This window comes from Symphalangus syndactylus, chromosome 7, assembly GCF_028878055.3.
Source record: "Symphalangus syndactylus isolate Jambi chromosome 7, NHGRI_mSymSyn1-v2.1_pri, whole genome shotgun sequence".
In the NCBI taxonomy this organism is placed as follows: domain Eukaryota; kingdom Metazoa; phylum Chordata; class Mammalia; order Primates; family Hylobatidae; genus Symphalangus; species Symphalangus syndactylus.
Genome location: NC_072429.2, coordinates 57,099,390 through 57,118,032, shown reverse-complemented (window position 1 = coordinate 57,118,032; position 18,643 = coordinate 57,099,390). Strand labels below are relative to the sequence as shown.

General features: G+C 37.7%; 1 protein-coding gene across 7 annotated transcripts in view; it reads left to right on the top strand.

Annotated features, from left to right (window-relative positions):
* The window catches only part of CHD7 (chromodomain helicase DNA binding protein 7), a 185,290-nt gene that overhangs the window by 132,299 nt on the left and 34,348 nt on the right, over window positions 1-18,643 (top strand). For all 7 annotated transcript variants that reach the window (XM_055286308.2, XM_063643277.1, XM_063643278.1 and 4 more), the window contains 8 exons: window positions 672-786; window positions 4,275-4,358; window positions 6,035-6,172; window positions 6,260-6,381; window positions 6,735-6,978; window positions 8,041-8,217; window positions 12,708-12,851; window positions 14,352-14,607. In XM_055286308.2, coding sequence (XP_055142283.1) covers window positions 672-786; window positions 4,275-4,358; window positions 6,035-6,172; window positions 6,260-6,381; window positions 6,735-6,978; window positions 8,041-8,217; window positions 12,708-12,851; window positions 14,352-14,607 — 1,280 coding nt within the window. The remainder of the gene's footprint in view (window positions 1-671; window positions 787-4,274; window positions 4,359-6,034; window positions 6,173-6,259; window positions 6,382-6,734; window positions 6,979-8,040; window positions 8,218-12,707; window positions 12,852-14,351; window positions 14,608-18,643) is intronic.

The following is an 18,643-nucleotide window of genomic DNA, read 5'->3' as shown; positions in this document are numbered from 1 at the left end:
ATTGCAGAAAGCCTGGAGGAACACAGCCTGGGAGACCAGGAACTGATAAGGGAGCTGGTGAGGGGCATGGCCCAGTGTTCCAGGAGCAGGCAGTGGTTCTTTCCTACTAGATTTTTCTAGAAGGACCAGGTTAGGTTTCCCTTTGGGACCAGTATGATAGGCCTTGGATGACTCTAGGGCACCCTACACCTCTTATCTCCAAAGAAACTGCTATTTTAAATTTGAATTATTTTAACTTGATAAAAACCTATTTCTCAATGATAAAAGGTTCAAAGTATAAATTCAGAATTAAGGCCACCCTGTAGTGCTAATTTTATATTGAAGTATAATCCATTCACTTATGGAAACAGCTTGTTATTAGGCCATTCTCTCTCTTCTCTCTTTTGTCTGTCTCTGTCTCTGTCTCTGTCTCTGTCTCTGTCTCTCTCTCTCTCTGTTGGTAGCAGGTAAGAGAGCTGGAGGCTTAGGACAGAAGGCAAATTTTAGGCGCTAATATTGATTTTCTCTTCTTATTCTAAACAGTAGTGGGTATATTAAATGTTGCTCAGCAGCCTTAATGAGTAATTAAGCAGGTTATTTTAATTATCTGTTTAGTTGACTTTTTTGAATAAGACATAATAAAGGATTAATTTTATTCTACATATTTCAGGGATATTATTTTGTTCTTTCAGCTCTTATCTTCATTGTCAGTGGGCATCTATAGAAGATCTGGAAAAAGATAAGAGAATTCAGCAAAAAATTAAACGATTTAAGGCAAAGCAGGGCCAGAACAAGTTCCTTTCAGAGGTATGAAATACCTGCTTACTTTTCCAAAGTATTTACTTTGTTAAAATGTTCTAAATTTAAAATTTTAGTTCCACGAATTAAGAAAAACTAGTTAGTCTCATTTGGTGCTGTTAACTTGCAAATTGGTAACTGGTTCTTGCTAACAAATTTGTAAACAGGAAATTTCTCATTCTTCCTGTTGCTTAGGCTAGAAGATATGGGTCCTTATGATATTATGTGGAAATAGTGGTGATGGTATGATAAAAATCTTGTAATGAAAGTACAGTTAGTAGATGATGAAATTAAGTGGACAGAAGTTCTATTGAGATTTAGCAGGTTAAGAAATCTACAGTAAATGTTAAGTACAAGTTCTAAGATACAAAAGCTTAACTTCCATTGAGGAAAGTACGTGGCAAATTTCTTTTGTTCAAGTCAATGCCTAATCACAGAGAGTTCACTAAATTCATTTTCGCAAATGCTGTGCTGTAGTATAGAAACTGGTAATAATATCTTTGCCTGTGTCCCTTTATCCCAGGTATCAGTATAGAAATAGAGCAATACCTAAGGCAGGGAAGAACATCTGCATTTACTAGAAGTGCCAGTTCTGCCCTCTGCCTCCGCAGTATAGTCAATTACATTTTTTAAAAAGTGCTTTCACAGGCTGCTTACTAGGGTCTCTGGACTTTTGATCGCCAATTTGGTTTCACTTACAGCCTCAAGTAGATAAAAGAAAAACCCTAACATTGAAAGATAAGACTTGCTGATTTATTAGTTCCTCTTTTCATAAAAGAGTTGACAGAATGTAGACTTTATGTAAAAGAAGCGTACAATTTGATGCAAAATAGTATCTGTTTAACAACCTACTTTATACTGCCACCCCTTTTTGGAGATGGAGGAAAGTGGGACAGAAGAGCACTTAGTACTTTTATGTCATAAAATCCTTATACTATCAGGTAACAAGTCTGTGTTCTTCTGGGTTCTGATTTCCGTGATCCCAACTGGCCTATGGTAAAGTCTGCATTCGATGGGAGATCATGTGGTTGTTCTTTTACTGGACGCATGTCTGCATCACTACTTCTGGCACTCTGAGTGTGCAGCATTTTTGGCAGTGCAGTGGTTAGGAGTGAGTGGAATGGAGTTACTTGAATGTGACTCAATTCATAGATCTTGGAGAATCTTAAGAAGATTCTTCAGAAGAACTTGGAGGAAAATTCTTTTGAAGAAAGAATCTTAATATTTGATTTTGAGGACAATGCTATGAAGTTCTATTTTTTATGCCCTTCTTAATGAAACCAGAGTTAAATTTTTGTGACATTGGATGAGCTGAAATCATTAGCCTCCTTTTAGAAAGAGACACCCTGTGTTCTGCTGACCTTTTCTGTGGGCCAGGGGGAGGGAGACAGGCAAAGCACAATGGTAGCTTTCCCCCCATCCCTAAATCCTGGTCCTGTTTATTACGTTTATTTGTATTGTCTCCTGTAGTCACACTGTCTTTAGGAAATTGTGCCTAGCCCTAGCTACACATACCAAGGTTGAATGTATATTATTTACCTGGTAACTTGGCAGCTAGAAATCTTAGTTTCTGTCCTGAGTGGGAGTTAGCAGAGAAGGATAGCAATCCCCTTCCTCCCTCTCTTTTATACATGAAAATGCACACGCCCCCATTTGTTTCATCCCATACATTATCATGGCTTCAGGTGTTCCATGGCTGTACTGCTTTGAGATTTTCAGTTTCAGCTGCTTTTACATTCTTTCTTTCTCCTTAGGCTGCCTTACAAGCCTGCTGCAACTAAAAATCTCTATTCAAAAACATCATTTAGACTGGAAATTTCATCACGTGTGATGCCGCAGATTACTCACTTAAAGGGTAGAAATGTTTAGGAAAAGTTAAGGATTTTAATTCAGCACTGACTATGAAAGCTCATGTTTAAGAACAAGTTTTCCTAAAGAGAATTTTTGCCATCAAAACCTAGTTTTGGGAAAGTTTAGGTGTTTCTACTGTACATGGATAACACGTGTGTTTACCTAAGTCTAGAAGCTTTTGAAAAGCCAGTGCATTAATATACTTTATATTAATTGAACATTTCAATGGATTTTTTTTTGCCGTCCTAATCACCTCCGTGTAAAAGCCTGAGGTAGTTGAGACATATGTTTGTGTTTCTGCTTTTTGTTTCACAATTCACAGTTCAAAGCTTCCCAACTGGGCGTTTTAAGAGGGCCGAGTAGCCAGGGAAAGTTTGTTGTTCCTGAGCAGATGATGACTGAACTGCTTATCTTTTCCACCTGCAATTCAAGGGATAAGAATGGTGTCTAAGTGACTTCTAGTTTGCCTTTTGCAAAATATTTTAATGCAGTTATATTATTGATAAGTTGAGAAGTGCACATAATAAAATGCGTTTTTTCTAACATCTGAAACTTGTCTGACCCTAACTTCTTTTGGGTATGGCTTAGTCTGTACCTTTTTTTTTTTAGATGGAGTGTCGCCCTCTGTCACCCGGGCTGGAGTGCAGTGGTGTGCTCTCAGCTCACTGCAACCTCCACCTCCCAGGTTCAAGTGACTCTCCTGCCTCAGCCTACCGAGTAGCTGAGATTACAGGCACCCGCCATCACGCCCAGCTTATTTTTTGTATTTTTAGTAGAGATGGGGTTTCACCATGTTGGCCAGGCTGGTCTTGAACTCCTGACCTCGTGATCCACCCGCCTTGGCCTCCCAAAGTGCTGAGATTACAGGCGTGAGTCACTGTGCCCACCGTATACTTTTTTTCCAGCCATATTCTAGTCTTTTATATGAGATACCTTTGCAAGCAGCAGTATTACTTTACTTTTGTAAAGATTGTTTAATATATTGGTTAAATGAGCCAATTATTTAGGCCTCATTTCTTTATCCTTAATACTTTTGCCTAAACACACTATATTCAGTGTAAATCATTAGAAAACAGATTAATGATAAGACTGTGATTCTAAATGAGGTACTAATATTGATTGACAAATACTACCAAACATTATAAACTCTGATCATGCTAAAATATGAAATTAGCTGGTTTCAGTGTATTTGGCTTTTGAATAACATTTTGTAAATATGCTGTAAGGCATCGGACAACTCCGGGAGTTATGAGATTCCAAGTAACACTTACTTTGCATGACTCTGATTCTTCATTGCAAACTGTAGTTTTGAGAATGCTAAATGCATCGCATGCCATAAGCCTTTTGGATTGCTCATTAGTGAATTGTAATTTCACACTTCATTTAAAATATTCTTAAACATTCTCTCACAGTAAAAGGTTTCACACGGTAATTAAAAGACCCAGTTAACGAAGTCTGAGAAGTCTGATTTCCTCATGGGGAATGATTTTGCTAAATTGTAGCATTTCAATTAATATAATAGAATTTGCCAAATATAAGTTTTGTATTGCTGTGACCCAAAATATTATTGCTTGGTGAAAAGTGGAATAGTATTTCATCTTGGGAAATAAATAAACCTTTAACTTTTTTTTTCCCCTTTGGTGTAGATTGAGGATGAGCTTTTTAATCCAGATTATGTGGAGGTTGACCGGATAATGGACTTTGCACGTAGCACAGATGACCGGGGAGAGGTAACAGGAGATCATTTGTATTACAAAGTGGTGATTCAGGCAACCCCTACATGTTTATAGAGAAGATGGTAGAATCCTAGACCTGGTCTTGGTCAGAGCCTTGGACTGTGACACACTTGGTCTAAATTTAACTGAAACTTAATGATTTATTATTAGTTTTATGACTTAATAGTGCTAAATACGTTTTATGTTTAGTCTGAGAACTTTTTTAAAAAATTGATTTTCAATATGAAAGAAATACATTGACATTTTGCACAATTCCACAGTATGATAAAGAATTCAGTACATTTTGGTATAAATCTGTCATGTAGCACAAAGTATCCTTATATAATTGAGTGTCTCTTGTGGCAGAATGGAGTTTAAGGTTATTTAGAATTGGGCATCATTAGTGAAGTTGATGAATTCATTTAATGTGCTACACAGAGGCTAATAAACATTATTTCTCTTAAAAGATCCTAGTCTCAACACTCTTATTTTGCTTTGTAAAACTCTGTGAGATTATAAGGGATATTTGATAGGGAAGTAAGAATGAAGACAAGTGTAGTGACTTCTGAGTATTGTGTCTTGATAATGATGTGCCCACCCACCATGAGTTGTATCCCTCCTGGCTTCTCCATGTAAACTGAATTTTATATATACAGTGTTTGGATCTTGCTTTTCTAGGGAGGGTCTGCAAAGAACTCTCATTTTCTTCCAAATTCTGTGTCATGACACTCTATGATGTTTCCAAGACCATATCTGTAACATGATCTTTACTTTTCTAATTTTCGTTAGTTATACTTCAAAAAATTGTTTCATAGCATATTTACATTGTACAGCAAATATTTTTCACATCACGACTAGGTCAGTGTACCTTGGTCCTGAAATGAAGGTCAACAAACCCAAGTGTTTTCTAGAGGAAAGACAAAGGAAATCCTGTTGATCTGCATTACCTGAAATATTTTGCCCTCCACCCTTATAAAGCTCAAATATGTTACTTTAATATGATTGGGTACAAACAGTATCACTCTTTTTAAGGAAAAGGTAGAGATCCTAATAAATTTAAGTCTATGTCTCATTTTTTAAGAAACCAGCCAATTATGTAAACATTTAAATATGCTAAGATGATTTACCATGTAAGTCTGAATCAAACTCCTGATGAATGATTCGTACAGATAAAAAAAATCTCAAATTCAGCCTTGCTATTTACTAGCTAGTTCTTTATACTTCTTGGCTTTCGAACATCACTTACCAATGATTTTGACAAAAGGCTAATTTGTTCTGATAACGCCCAATAATACAGTTTCCAGTTTAGACTTGAGACTCTTAACTAGGAACAGCTGTTTATGGCCATAGTTTTTAAATTTCTGTCAATTCAGTCTTACTCATGCTAGGATAATGTCTATTGATAAATGAAGTAGAGCATGCTTTTCCTTAATGTATATGTAAATATACATAAGCATGTATATACAGATACATATGTGTATGTATAAGCATATATATACACATGCATATGTATAAACATATATACACATATGTATATGTATAAGCATATATATACACACACATATGTATATGTATAAACACATATATACACATACATATGTATATGTATAAACATATATATACACATATATATGTATATGTATGTATGTGGTCAAATGAATTCAATTCTGATTTATTTAAATCTGGTCCAGCCTGTGACTCACTATCTGGTGAAGTGGTGTTCACTTCCTTATGAAGACAGCACGTGGGAGCGGAGGCAGGACATAGATCAAGCAAAGATCGAGGAGTTTGAGAAACTAATGTCCAGGGAGCCGGAAACAGAGCGTGTGGTAAGATGGTAGAGAATTTAATTTGAAAATAGCATAGTGGTGTAGTCTTTGGGAAACCACTAATGGGATTTACTATATTTGAAACAGGAGCGACCTCCTGCTGATGATTGGAAGAAATCGGAGAGTTCCAGGGAGTATAGAAACAATAACAAACTCAGGGAATACCAGTTGGAGGGAGTAAACTGGCTACTTTTCAATTGGTACAACATGTATGTAAAACAAGTTTTTCTTCACTTTTAAATGTATCTGTAGTTCCTTTCCTTTAGTTATTGAAAATAATAAAAAAGAACTTAATGCTTTAACTCTAATAAGAGCTTTTTTAAAAAACAAGCGTTGAAAATATATGTAATATTTAATAAATATTAATACAGAGATATAAGTATGTAAAAATAATTTTTATTCTTTGAGAATTTTGTTTGAAAATATATTTTGTTGAATCTAAGAGAACATCTAAAGCCTTTGGGTATGCATTTGTGGGTACAATGGTATATATTTTGTGAAATGACAGCAATGTCTCATATCCATACTCATTAAACTTTTGTACTTCATTTTCCTCCTAAAGGCGAAACTGCATTTTAGCAGATGAAATGGGTTTGGGAAAAACTATCCAGTCCATTACATTTCTCTATGAGATATATTTGAAAGGAATCCATGGCCCTTTTTTAGTAATTGCCCCATTGTCCACAATCCCCAACTGGGAAAGGGAATTCCGAACCTGGACAGAGTTGAACGTGGTTGTGTATCATGGGAGTCAAGCTAGTCGTCGGACCATTCAGTTGTATGAAATGTACTTCAAAGATCCCCAGGTAAACCTTCACAGGTTGTATTCTTTGTACTTATTCTGTGCATTTTAAGGTGTTAAAAAAAATCAAAGTCTTGGTGACTTAGGAAGGTCTAAATTTTGCCAAATTGAGAAATTTGCTTTAGATATCTGACTCAATTTACATTTGTATTATCTTTCTGTGTCTATGAAAACAGCTCTTTATTTTTATAGCTTTGGTTTTTCTGATTATTAGATTAGAAGGAATGAAATTTTTTGCCTTGAATGATCACTGAAATCCATTTAATGCTTTGATATGTTAATTAGTTTTATTTTGCAAGCCTAAGAGAAAACTAAACAAGAAATGGTAATATTAAATGTGAAAAGAAAGAATATTTTATTATGCTATTGCTAGAAGTGAAAAACAGTAAGCATGTAAAAAGTCCTTGAAATATATGACACATTGAATGAAGCACATCCCAAGGGAGAAATTTATGCTTTGGCTGTTAGTAGCAATTGCTTTAATTTTTTCTTACTCTAGTTACCTGTATGCCATTAGTGTGTATCAACAGTGAAGCGTTATAAATGACATGATAAGGAAGAATAATATGTACTAAAATAGTTTTATGTTGTGGGTAGTAAATGGAAGTCCTGTAAATAGGATCTTTGCTATATATATATCAAACACATCTATATATATAGGTGTGTGTGTGTGTGTGTGTGTGTTCTAAGTATAAAATCTGACCTACAGTTAAATAACTAAAGGAGAAAAAATATTCAAATCTGTGTTTATCTTTAAATTTGGGAAATTATAAATTCTGTCCTACGTGAATGTGTGACTAGAATGGGTACACTTAGTGGTAATTGATGCACGTGCTCTATTAGGAAATTAGATCCAAAATTTACTGACAGTTTTCTCATTTGTTTTACAATTCTGTTTTACCATATCATTTAAAACCGCCAAAATAACTTGAAAACAGAATGTATGTCACCTAAAATAAAGAGGTCTCCAAAGGGATAAACATGTATGTTTTATGCTATTTATTCATCCTTAAAGTTATTTATGTAATCATTAATGCTTAATAATAATTCAGGGTTGTTCTTATAGGGTCGAGTGATAAAGGGGTCCTATAAGTTTCATGCCATCATCACTACATTTGAGATGATTTTGACTGATTGTCCTGAGCTGCGGAATATTCCATGGCGCTGTGTAGTCATTGATGAAGCCCACAGACTGAAGAACAGGAACTGCAAGCTGTTGGAGGGACTCAAGATGATGGACTTGGTCAGTGATCATATTGGTGATTGCACTGAACCTGAATAGAATTGTTGGTGACTTGATAGTCCCATTGCTCAGAATTTTATGCCTGTGAACAGTATTTGAAAAGCTTGTCAAATATTGTGATATATTCTCTGGAACTTTCAGTTATTCAAAAGTTGTTGCCTTTTGGATTCTTCCATTGTTGGCTAGTGTCTGTTAAACAGTTGTATTATAGCAGAGTGTAATCATGATATCTTCACTAAAGTGAGTTTCAAGTATTTGTTTTACCCTTTGTTCATAAACACAGGTTGATCATACCAAATACAAAAATCCCAGAATCCAAAACGTTTTGAGTAGCCACATAATGCTAAAAGGAAATGCTCATTGGAGCATTTTGGATTTTGGATTTTCTCATTTGGGATGTTCAGCCCGTAAGTATAAATGCAGATATTCCAAAATCTAAAGATATCTGAAATCTGCAACACTCTGGTCCCAAGAATTTTGGATAAGGGATACATAACCTGTGCTGCCATTTCATTAACTGTTGGGCCAAGCTTTACTTCAGTGATGATAGTCCAGTTATTTTCCAGTGCTCATAAGTTTTGCCATACTGTGGCCAGCAGGACTTGTAGATGCAAGTTCTCAATGAGTTGGGTAGGATATCTGGGGTTGGTTTAGTTCACACAGATGCTTAGACGTTTGGGGCATTACAGTGCCTCAGATTTGATCTGGAGTTTTACACCACACTTATCCCATAGTCTTCCAGCTTCCCAAGAGATGATCAGGTCTTCTTGATTAGATTTTCTAGATTTTTTTCAGTGGGAGCATCATGGAATAACATATCGTGGGAGTAGAAGGATTTGATTTATTTTCTGTCTGATACTGCTGTGTGTGATTTCCTAGTGGGAATTGCAACATGACCTGTCATCCTCAGGCTTCTTTTCACTCCATAGTTTATATAGTGGTTATGATCACATATTTTATTTTTAATGTACATTTTGAAAGCAAAGCTACTGTCATTTAGTATGCCTTGGATGATTTGATGAGTTTCATGGAAGTACAAAAAGGGTTTTAAAGTATTTTTAATGCTAATTTCTGTAGGCTAATTTGATCTTTTGTTAACTGAGAGTTTGAGATGAGAAGGAGTGTTCTGTGTATTCATGGCCATATGTTTTTAGCTGAAGACTGGTATTACCAAAAAACACCTAAAAGCTTTTTGTTGCAGCTGATTCTCTGAAGCAGCTTATTTTATTCTTAAAGAGATTAGATTTGCCAGCTATGCTTTTAGTTTAAAACAAACAAAATCTAGTTTTGCTTAAAGGAAAAAGTCTGACTGAATTATCCTATTTAGGATGGGATTTCCCATTTTTCTTCCTAATGAATTATTATTAAAGCTATCCTAAGATCTGTCTCAAAGCAGTTGACTATTATTTGGTGGCCAATCCACAAAACAGGTGAGAGCACTTAGAAACAGTGAATAGACTCAGGGACCTTGGTAAGCATATGGAAAAGGGAAACTCTGTGTTTGTGTTTGTTCACTCCAGGTGATACTTAGGAATTAAAATGAAGTAAATTTGTATTTGCAGGTAAACACTAATGCTTGTGATATAATCTAAATATATCTTCTCAGTAGGGATCCACCTTCATAGTTTTCTACTAAGAGACAGTTATGTCACCATTTCCTGAAGGCTTAAACAGTCATCTGACTGAACTTATCTGAGTTGTGTTCTATTATTAGTTCATGTGTTCCCAGATAGTAGATTCTTACTGTAAAACATTATTTCATTGGTGAGTACACATTAATTTAACTCCACCAACATCAAACAGTCTGATTGTCATTGGGCTATTTTTTTTTTAATTTAAGTTCCAGGGTACACGTGCAGAATGTGCAGGTTTGTTACATAGGTATACATGTGCCATGTTGGTTTGCTGCACCCATCAACTTGTCATTTACATTAGGTATTTCTCCTAATGCTATCCCTCCCCCAGCCCCCCACAATCTTTGGGCTATTTCAAAGAGTTTTCTATTATTTATACTAACATTTGATTAATGGATTAGAATCTGTTATCCAAATAATTTTCCTATTACATATTGCAGTGTTCTTAAGCTTTTTCACATAATGGCACATATAGAAAATGATAGTAGTTGAATGCCACACTTGGGTAAAAAGAGAAGGCTGCCCACTGCCACGGGACACCACTAGTCCTGGGTGTCCTGACCTTCCCCAAGGACTTATAACCTGTAGTCATCCTTGGCTCACCAACTGGGAAGCTCTGATTAGCACATGAACAAAATATTTATTTATCTAATGATGAAGAATTTTTATTTGAGAAGAAATGTTTTTACACATTACTGTTGTTCAGAATATAATTATATTTGTCCAGTTCTGAACAGCTCGTTGTCTGGTCTTTAAATCCTTACTTAAAATAAGCATCTTGAGAACTTAGCCACTTTCTACTTTTTATTCTTTCCCAGAATAAGTCACAGTCAAAATAGTGGGTCGTAACTATATCCAACTACAGCACAGGCCATAGGGAACTGCTGTTACCTGCACTAGACTTAGTTGTGATGAAAATGCGCTTGATGGGGATTATCTGCAAGTGCATTCCCAGAAAGGATGACCAATGAGTGTCTTCAGCTCTGCAGACACCAAGGAAATGTTTGTGAAGATGATACATTGAGGGGCAGTCACTGTCATCACAGTCCTCCACAGGAGCTCTGGGAAAGCAACCATCTTGTTGTCCCCCATCCACGAAGAGGGGATGCTTTGGAGATCATGGTAGTTCTTCATTGATTCTAGTATCTCTTTCATTGTCAGGAAACCTGACACAAAGAGTCTGCTTAAAATGAAATTAAATGGACATCACTTCATCAGAGCTAAAAAGAATGGTAACGTTGTCAAGGCAAAAGCACATCTGCTGGCATAGGTGGAGGTGATAAGCTCCATCACCTGAGTTTCTTACATGATGTTTTGTGAGACTGTGCATAGTAATCGTGTATTTTTTAATTGTTACCCACTTTCAAATTGATACCTAGTTTTATTCCACTATTTGTAGGTAACTGTATGAAAGGATTTTGTGTATAATCATTTGGTGTAACTAATTGAAGGGAAGCTGCATAAGAAAGGAGTTCTTTCCTTTTATGAATAAGTTTATTTTGAAATTAATAAGTTAAAAAGTCTTTAACTTTTAAAATATTTGGTTAAGCAGTTAAGATTTAATTTAATGTAGTAATAAAGGATATGAAAAAACTGGGAGACATGATATCAATACAGCTCATCTACTGCAGTAACTCTTTCCTGATGTGTGATGGGACTTAAAAATAAAGTTCTTACATACTGTAAACCAGGACTTGGGTATGTCAGTGGTTGTGTCCCAGGCTATCCACAAGTGTGGTGATACATTAGAAAAAAATTGATGGATTGATCCTTACTGTTTATGAATTTACTGAGTCTGAAGATGATGGTGGTCCATGAAACTTCCTCAAAGACTTTATTCAAAGGGAAGAGAAGGAGGAATACAAGCATATTGAACTCCTTCACCTACTTTCAAAGAGCTTCATTAACAGATATGACATGGTAGATATTAAGAAAATTAGCATGTTCGTACCCCATTTATCTAGTATTTACTGAGCGTATACTCTGCTTGGCAACCAAGACTTGTCAGATTCCAAGTTAAGTCAGAATATTGCTTTCTCAACTACTGGGAGGTATAATTACTTTCTGAAATAGTTTTGTTAGCTGTGCTGTCTACCACATGGCCAAAGTAGAAAATAATAGGGTTCTTAAGATTAATATCTCACTATTGTTAAGACTGGCCATTGTAAAACAGCTCTTCTGTATTGCATATATGAAAATAGGAGGACAGGGTACAACTGCATGAGGAAAGCTGGGGAAAGAGTTCGTAAACAGGAAGAATTAATTAAAGAAATACCTAACTTGGTTCAAAGAGACATAAATAGCATCTGATTAAAAAAAAGTGATTGTGGTATTTACAACCAAGATGACCTCTTTGCTAGTTGGAAATTTTTGCGGAACAAAATAGTTTTTCCTATGCTGTTGCATGTAGAACTTCTTTTGTCTCTATGAAGTGAGTCATGCAGGAAGCGGATGGAGAGATGAGAGCACTGTTGATGTAGAGAGCAGAAAGAAGCATGCATGTTTCATCTGAGTCTAGGGATTCTAGGAAAAAATCTTAACTGGTGGGGATAAAAGCATTGAGACTTGGGGGACTTAAAAAGCCGTGATACTAAAATACTGACCTATAATCCCAGGAAGAAACAAAATGGCAAGACACATTTAAGGACCCTGTAGAGTTCTGGAGAGGACTGTCCACGGATCTGTTTACCTGACACAGAAACCGTGTCCTAATATCTCTGTTTTCATGCCTGATTCCTATACTTTGCATAGGGTAGATGAGTAGGAGTAGAACAGTGAGTGTCTAGTGAGAGGCTCTGGTTTTAAGAAAGTGTTTTTGTTACGATTTGGTTAGTGGCTTTCCTTGTGTTACCTCAGGAACACAAAGTGCTGCTGACGGGAACCCCACTCCAGAACACTGTGGAAGAACTCTTCAGCTTGCTTCATTTCTTGGAACCAAGTCGCTTCCCTTCAGAAACCACATTTATGCAAGAATTTGGTGATCTAAAAACAGAAGAGCAGGTATTTATCAGCTCCACTTTGTATTTCAGTTACAAAATTGAAGATTAGCCCATGAGATGGCAAAGTATTAAGTTATTTTAAAGTGTGATTATATTACAGTTTTTCCCACCTAGTACACAGAACCTTAGATACCCTTTCCTTGGACTTTCCAGGTCATCATCTTAAAGGTTTTCTTCTTTATTTGTCTTTTTGCTCTTGTGAAGAGCTGTTGAGATTTATAGAGAGGTTACATACTTGTTGATGTAATTTTCAGAGATAGCTGTGCTGTGCAGGTTGGTAGTTTTGCTATGTATGTGTAATTTTGGGGATGATGTCAGATGCCACTGACGTTGGTAGACCTGTTTGCCTACTGCAGTTTTGAGTCTCTGTTCTTCTTTGTGAAGCATCTGTACTCAGCCACACTGCTTACTTCTTCAAGCCTACATATTTTCACTTTAGAAACTTAGGGCATAACCACTGCACAGTATTTCTGTGAGAAATAAATGAAGCATTGTGTATAAAAAGTGCTTTGGCCAGGCGCGGTGGCTCATGCCTGTAATCCCAGCACTTTGAGAGGCTGAGGCGGGCAGATCACGAGGTCGGGAGTTTGAGACCAGCCTGGCCAATATGATGAAACCCCTTCTCTACTAAAAAAAATACAAAAATTAGCCGGGCGTGGTGGCACACACCTGTAGCTCCAGCTACTCTGGAGGCTGAGGCAGGAGAATCACTTGAACCCGAGAGGCAGAGGTTGCAGTGAGCCGATATCGCACCACTGCACTCCAGCCTGGGCGACAGAGTGAGACTTCGTCTCAAAAAAAAAAAAGGAAAAGGAAAGAAAAGTGCTTGGCTATTTTATATGCTGTAAGAGTTATGTGGGTATTAGTTATAATTTGTGTACTGTATTTGAAATAAATACGGAGATAGACTTGAAATCTTGGTTTTTATGTGCCCCCTCCCCTGACTTACTGTCTAAAACCTCTTAGATCAGTTCAGAGTAAGGTCTGTTTTGTTTTTCTTTTCTAAAATAAAAACTGTATGGATTACTCAGTTCTATTGCCAATCAATAGAAAAGAGAACCAGGGAGAGACATCTCTGCTGGCTTCTTCCTGCAGGGACTATATTGCTCCTGGCTCACTTCCTCTCATTCTTTAGCTCTCCCTAGAAAGAGCATTGCCATGACATTGTCTTGTCCCTCTTCTCTATCTTCCCTATGGCTTAGGACAAACAGAAGGGAAAGCTACATGAATCAGTTGGATTTCTCCTGCTGGGTACTTTTCAAGCCTTCTGGCTGTTTAGGGCTCCTGGATGGGTGAAATAGTTCATTTGACATAGAATCATCCAACCTTCATGCACTGCTCTTATGAAAGCTGAGAGATGAGCTCCTTCATACTCTCACTGGGCTTTGAAAAATGAAAATGGATGGTTAATGAATGAGATAATCCTGATGTTTCATGTTAGAATATGTTTTAACTTGCAAGCAAATCATGACACCAGTATTTACTTAAGGTCCTTTTTTAGGTGCAAAAACTTCAAGCTATTCTAAAGCCAATGATGTTGAGACGTCTCAAAGAGGATGTAGAAAAGAACTTGGCCCCCAAAGAAGAAACTATTATTGAAGTTGAGCTAACAAACATTCAGAAGAAATATTACCGAGCCATCCTTGAGAAGAATTTCACATTTCTTTCCAAAGGCGGTGGGCAAGCTAATGTACCTAACCTGTTAAACACTATGATGGAATTGCGGAAGTGCTGCAATCATCCGTACCTTATCAATGGTAAGCCTGCCCTGCTGGCGAACTTGCTTAAGTGACGATTGAAGCACCAGAAATCCCTTTCTGCCCCCAGACTGGGGATTTCATGGTGTATAGTCATTCCTGTCTCCTGTCCACTCAGCATGGGTTTCACCAGCTTCCCACTTTCTGTGATGCCTCCTCCTGTGATTGCTGAAGGTGAGTGACCATTGCCCCAGCAATCCCTGAAGTGGAATCTCACCTTGCCTGTCTCCTACATCCCTGTGCTTGAAAAGAGGCATTAGTGTTCCATGGCTAGAAGTCATCTGAAGTGCTAACAGCCAAAGAGAAATGAGCCCCTAATGGAGGTTTTCTTGGGGTGTGTGTATTTAAATCAGAGATGTTAAAGAGGAACTTAGGTGTGGGCAGACAACTATCAGCTGTCTCAAGCCTTTGATAGAAAATGTCCTCATCTTCCTCAGTCCAGAGTCATCTAGCACCTCTATCCTCTGAGAACAAAAAAATTAACTTAAAGCTTTGATAATTTATGGCCCCCCTCTTTTCTTAACTAAATTCATAGTGTTATATAACTCGTGGCTTAAAACCTTGATTATGTATTTTTGGAAATCATTAAGGTGATAAATACTTCATGCTTATGTTGTATAAGATACTCTGGAGAATGCAAAGGTAAATAAGAAGGGAGCATTCGCCACAAGCAGTCTTCAGTTAGCTGAGAGATTGAGATTGGGGGAGTCTTTAGAAGGAGATGGCCTTTTAAGGCAAGTCTGCAGGGGTAGAAAGGATTTTGCAAGGCAGAGTTAGAAAAAGAAAAGATGTTTAGGCTGAAGTAATGATACAAGCAAAGAGGAGGGGATCAGGGAAACAATGAGGAACTTGCCCAAAGTAAAAGGCACACATAAGAAATGCACCTTAGACATGCTTGGATCCTGCTGCAGAATTCCTTAAACGCTAGTGCATGGAACCTCCACTCTACTCTGCAGGCAGCGAAGAACCACGACTAGCGTTTGAGCTGAGCATTGATTAGAAATATGATTCAGGGTGATGCGTCAGGCAACATTGCATAAAAAGGATGGGAGGAGGAAAGACAGACAAGCAGAAGGACCAGCTCAGAGGCTATTATATTCTGGGCAGAAGTTAATGTGGGTTAAAGAAAGGTGGTGGCAGGCTAATTTGGGAGACTTGTACACGATGATAGTTGGCTAGCAGTGCAATTAGATTCCTTTCCAAGGAAGAGGGAGCACAACCTGGTCTGTCTTTTCACAGTCTATGATGTTCAAGGACAGCTAATTTAAAGAATTTCTAATCTTTCCCCTTTTAATAACATATAACTCATCAGCCACCCTAGATTCAGAAGTCTCCATTACTAATGGACAGAGTAGTCCACTCCTGGAAGACAGTCAGAGTGTTGCACCTGGGATCATTGGTGTGATGCCATGAATCAGTGTATTTCTTGTATATATACACATTTTTTTTTTTCTTGAGATAGGGTCTCACTCTGGCACCCAGGCTGTAGTGCAGTGGCACGATCTCGGCTTACTGCAGCCTCGACCTCCCAGGCTCATGCATCCCTCCCACCTCAGCCTCCTGAGTAGCTGGGACTACAGGCATGCGCCACAATGCCCAGCTAATTTTTTTTGTATTTTTTGTAGAGACGGGGTTTCTCCATGTTGCCCAGGCTGGTATCGAACTCCTGAGCTCAAGTGATCTGCCTACCTCAGCCTCCCAAAGTGCTGGGATTACAGGTGTGAGCCACTGCACCTGGCCAGTGAATTTCTTTTTGTGCTTTTAGTTTTGTCTTCTAAAGAGAGTATCATGTGTGATGATTATGTGTCTGATACTGCCAACCTGCTAATCACAGCATGTTTAGGAGCTTGTGCAGCCGTTATGGTGAGTGTTAACTAGCCAGGTCGTGAGTTGGCGAGACAGAGCTTAGGGCAACTGATGGAGCGAGATGAGGACACGTGTGTGCATGCACTGTGCACATACATGGGTTTGCATTTAATAGCTGGTACAAAAGAAAATAAATAATAGCCTCCAAGGGGAAAGAAAAGAAAAGAAGATACAAAAGGGTTTGAATGCTACCAGCAGGATGTGTGTGAAAGGGGAGATCTCAGCAATGGTAGTTAGATTGCCACCCCCAGTTCCATCAAGTTTACCCTGTTTGGTCGTATGTTAATTATATACATTGAACATTGTGGGTTGTTTTCCCCCAAAACACACCTGGTGTGTCTCTTCCTTTGCTGATTGCTTTCCAGGGTCATCCTCTATAGCATATTTGTTCGCCAGGAGCCTCTTAGGACTCCCTAAGGCTTGGCAGATGTGGCAGTTGTCCTAATTGGTCACACCTTGAAGTTAGCTTTTCTGTCCTGACAAGAAGTGTCTGTTAAGCAGGTGTCTTTGTCCTTAAATTTGGGGAAGTTATAGTGAAAAAGTACAGATAACATACAAACTAAGCGCACGCAGCTGCCCAGATAACTTACGTAGACATTGTATCGCGTAGAGGTTGCTCCAGGGCCAGTACTGTTCATTCTCATCCACAGTCTGGAGTAAAAACATATATCCAGCATTTAAAAGGAAATTCTTTTTTATTTATTTATTTATTTATTTTTTTATTATACTTTAGGTTTTAGGGTACATGTGCACAATGTGCAGGTTTGTTACATATGTATCCATGTGCCACGTTGATTTCCTGCACCTATTAACTCGTCATTTAGCAGTAGGTATATCTCCTAATGCTGTCCCTCCCCCCTCCCCCAACCCCACAACAGTCTCCAGAGTGTGATGTTCCCCTTCCTGTGTCCATGAGTTCTCATTGTTCAATTCCCACCTATGAGTGAGAACATGCGGTGTTTGGTTTTTTGTTCTTGCGATAGTTTACTGAGAATGATGTTTTCCAGTTTCATCCATGTCCCTACAAAGGATATGAACTCATCCTTTTTTATGGCTGCATAGTATTCCATGGTGTATATGTGCCACATTTTCTTAATCCAGTCTATCATTGTTGAACATTTGGGTTGGTTCCAACTCTTTGCTATTGTGAATAGTGCCGCAGTAAACATATGTGTGCATGTGTCTTTATAGCAGCATGATTTATAGTCCTTTGGGTATATACCCAGTAATGGGAAGGCTGGGTCAAATGGTATTTCTAGTTCTAGATCCCTGAGGAATCGCCACACTGACTTCCACAATGGTTGAACTAGTTTACAGTCCCACCAACAGTGTAAAAGTGTTCCTATTTCTCCACATCCTCTCCAGCACCTGTTGTTTCCTGATTTTTTCATGATGGCCATTCTAACTGGTGTGAGATGGTATCTCACTGTGGTTACAAAAGCCAAAATTGACAAATGGGATCTAATTAAACTAAAGAGCTTCTGCACAGCAAAAGAAACTACCATCAGAGTGAACAGGCAACCTACAGAGTGGGAGAAAATTTTTGCAACCTACTCATCTGACAAAGGGCTAATATCCAGAATCTACAATGAACTCAAACATATTTACAAGAAAAAAACAAACAACCCCATCAAAAAGTGGGCAAAGGACATGAACAGACATTTCTCAAAAGAAGACATTTATGCAGCCAAAAAACACATGAAGAAATGCTCATCATCACTGGCCATCAGAGAAATGTAAAAGGAAATTCTTTAATTTGGGAGATTGCATTGAAATTTGAATTGGTTGTGGCAGAGTAAAGAAGCCTCAATCAGCATTCAACAAAACACAACATTTCCAGGATTATGAAAAATAGAAGCAATTTTATATGTATGAGTTGAAAGCTTATGTATGAGTTATTGGCTCAAGCTTTATTTCAATGGAATTTCCAATTTTTAGGTTTTGTAATGTGAAGTTAAGAATAATGTTGAAAACATGTCCAAGGTACCCTGCTGGTTAGTGCTGACTTAAGAGTTGTTGCTGGTTATTGTTTGAGGCAGGGGGTGTGTAGAGAAGAGTGGTCAAAAAAGAAAACAAGAATGAGGCTTACATGATGGAGTGAATTTCAGAGAGAAAATAGTAACTTTTTCTTTCTGGTATTCGTCAAGAACAAAATATTTTCTTGTTTGTT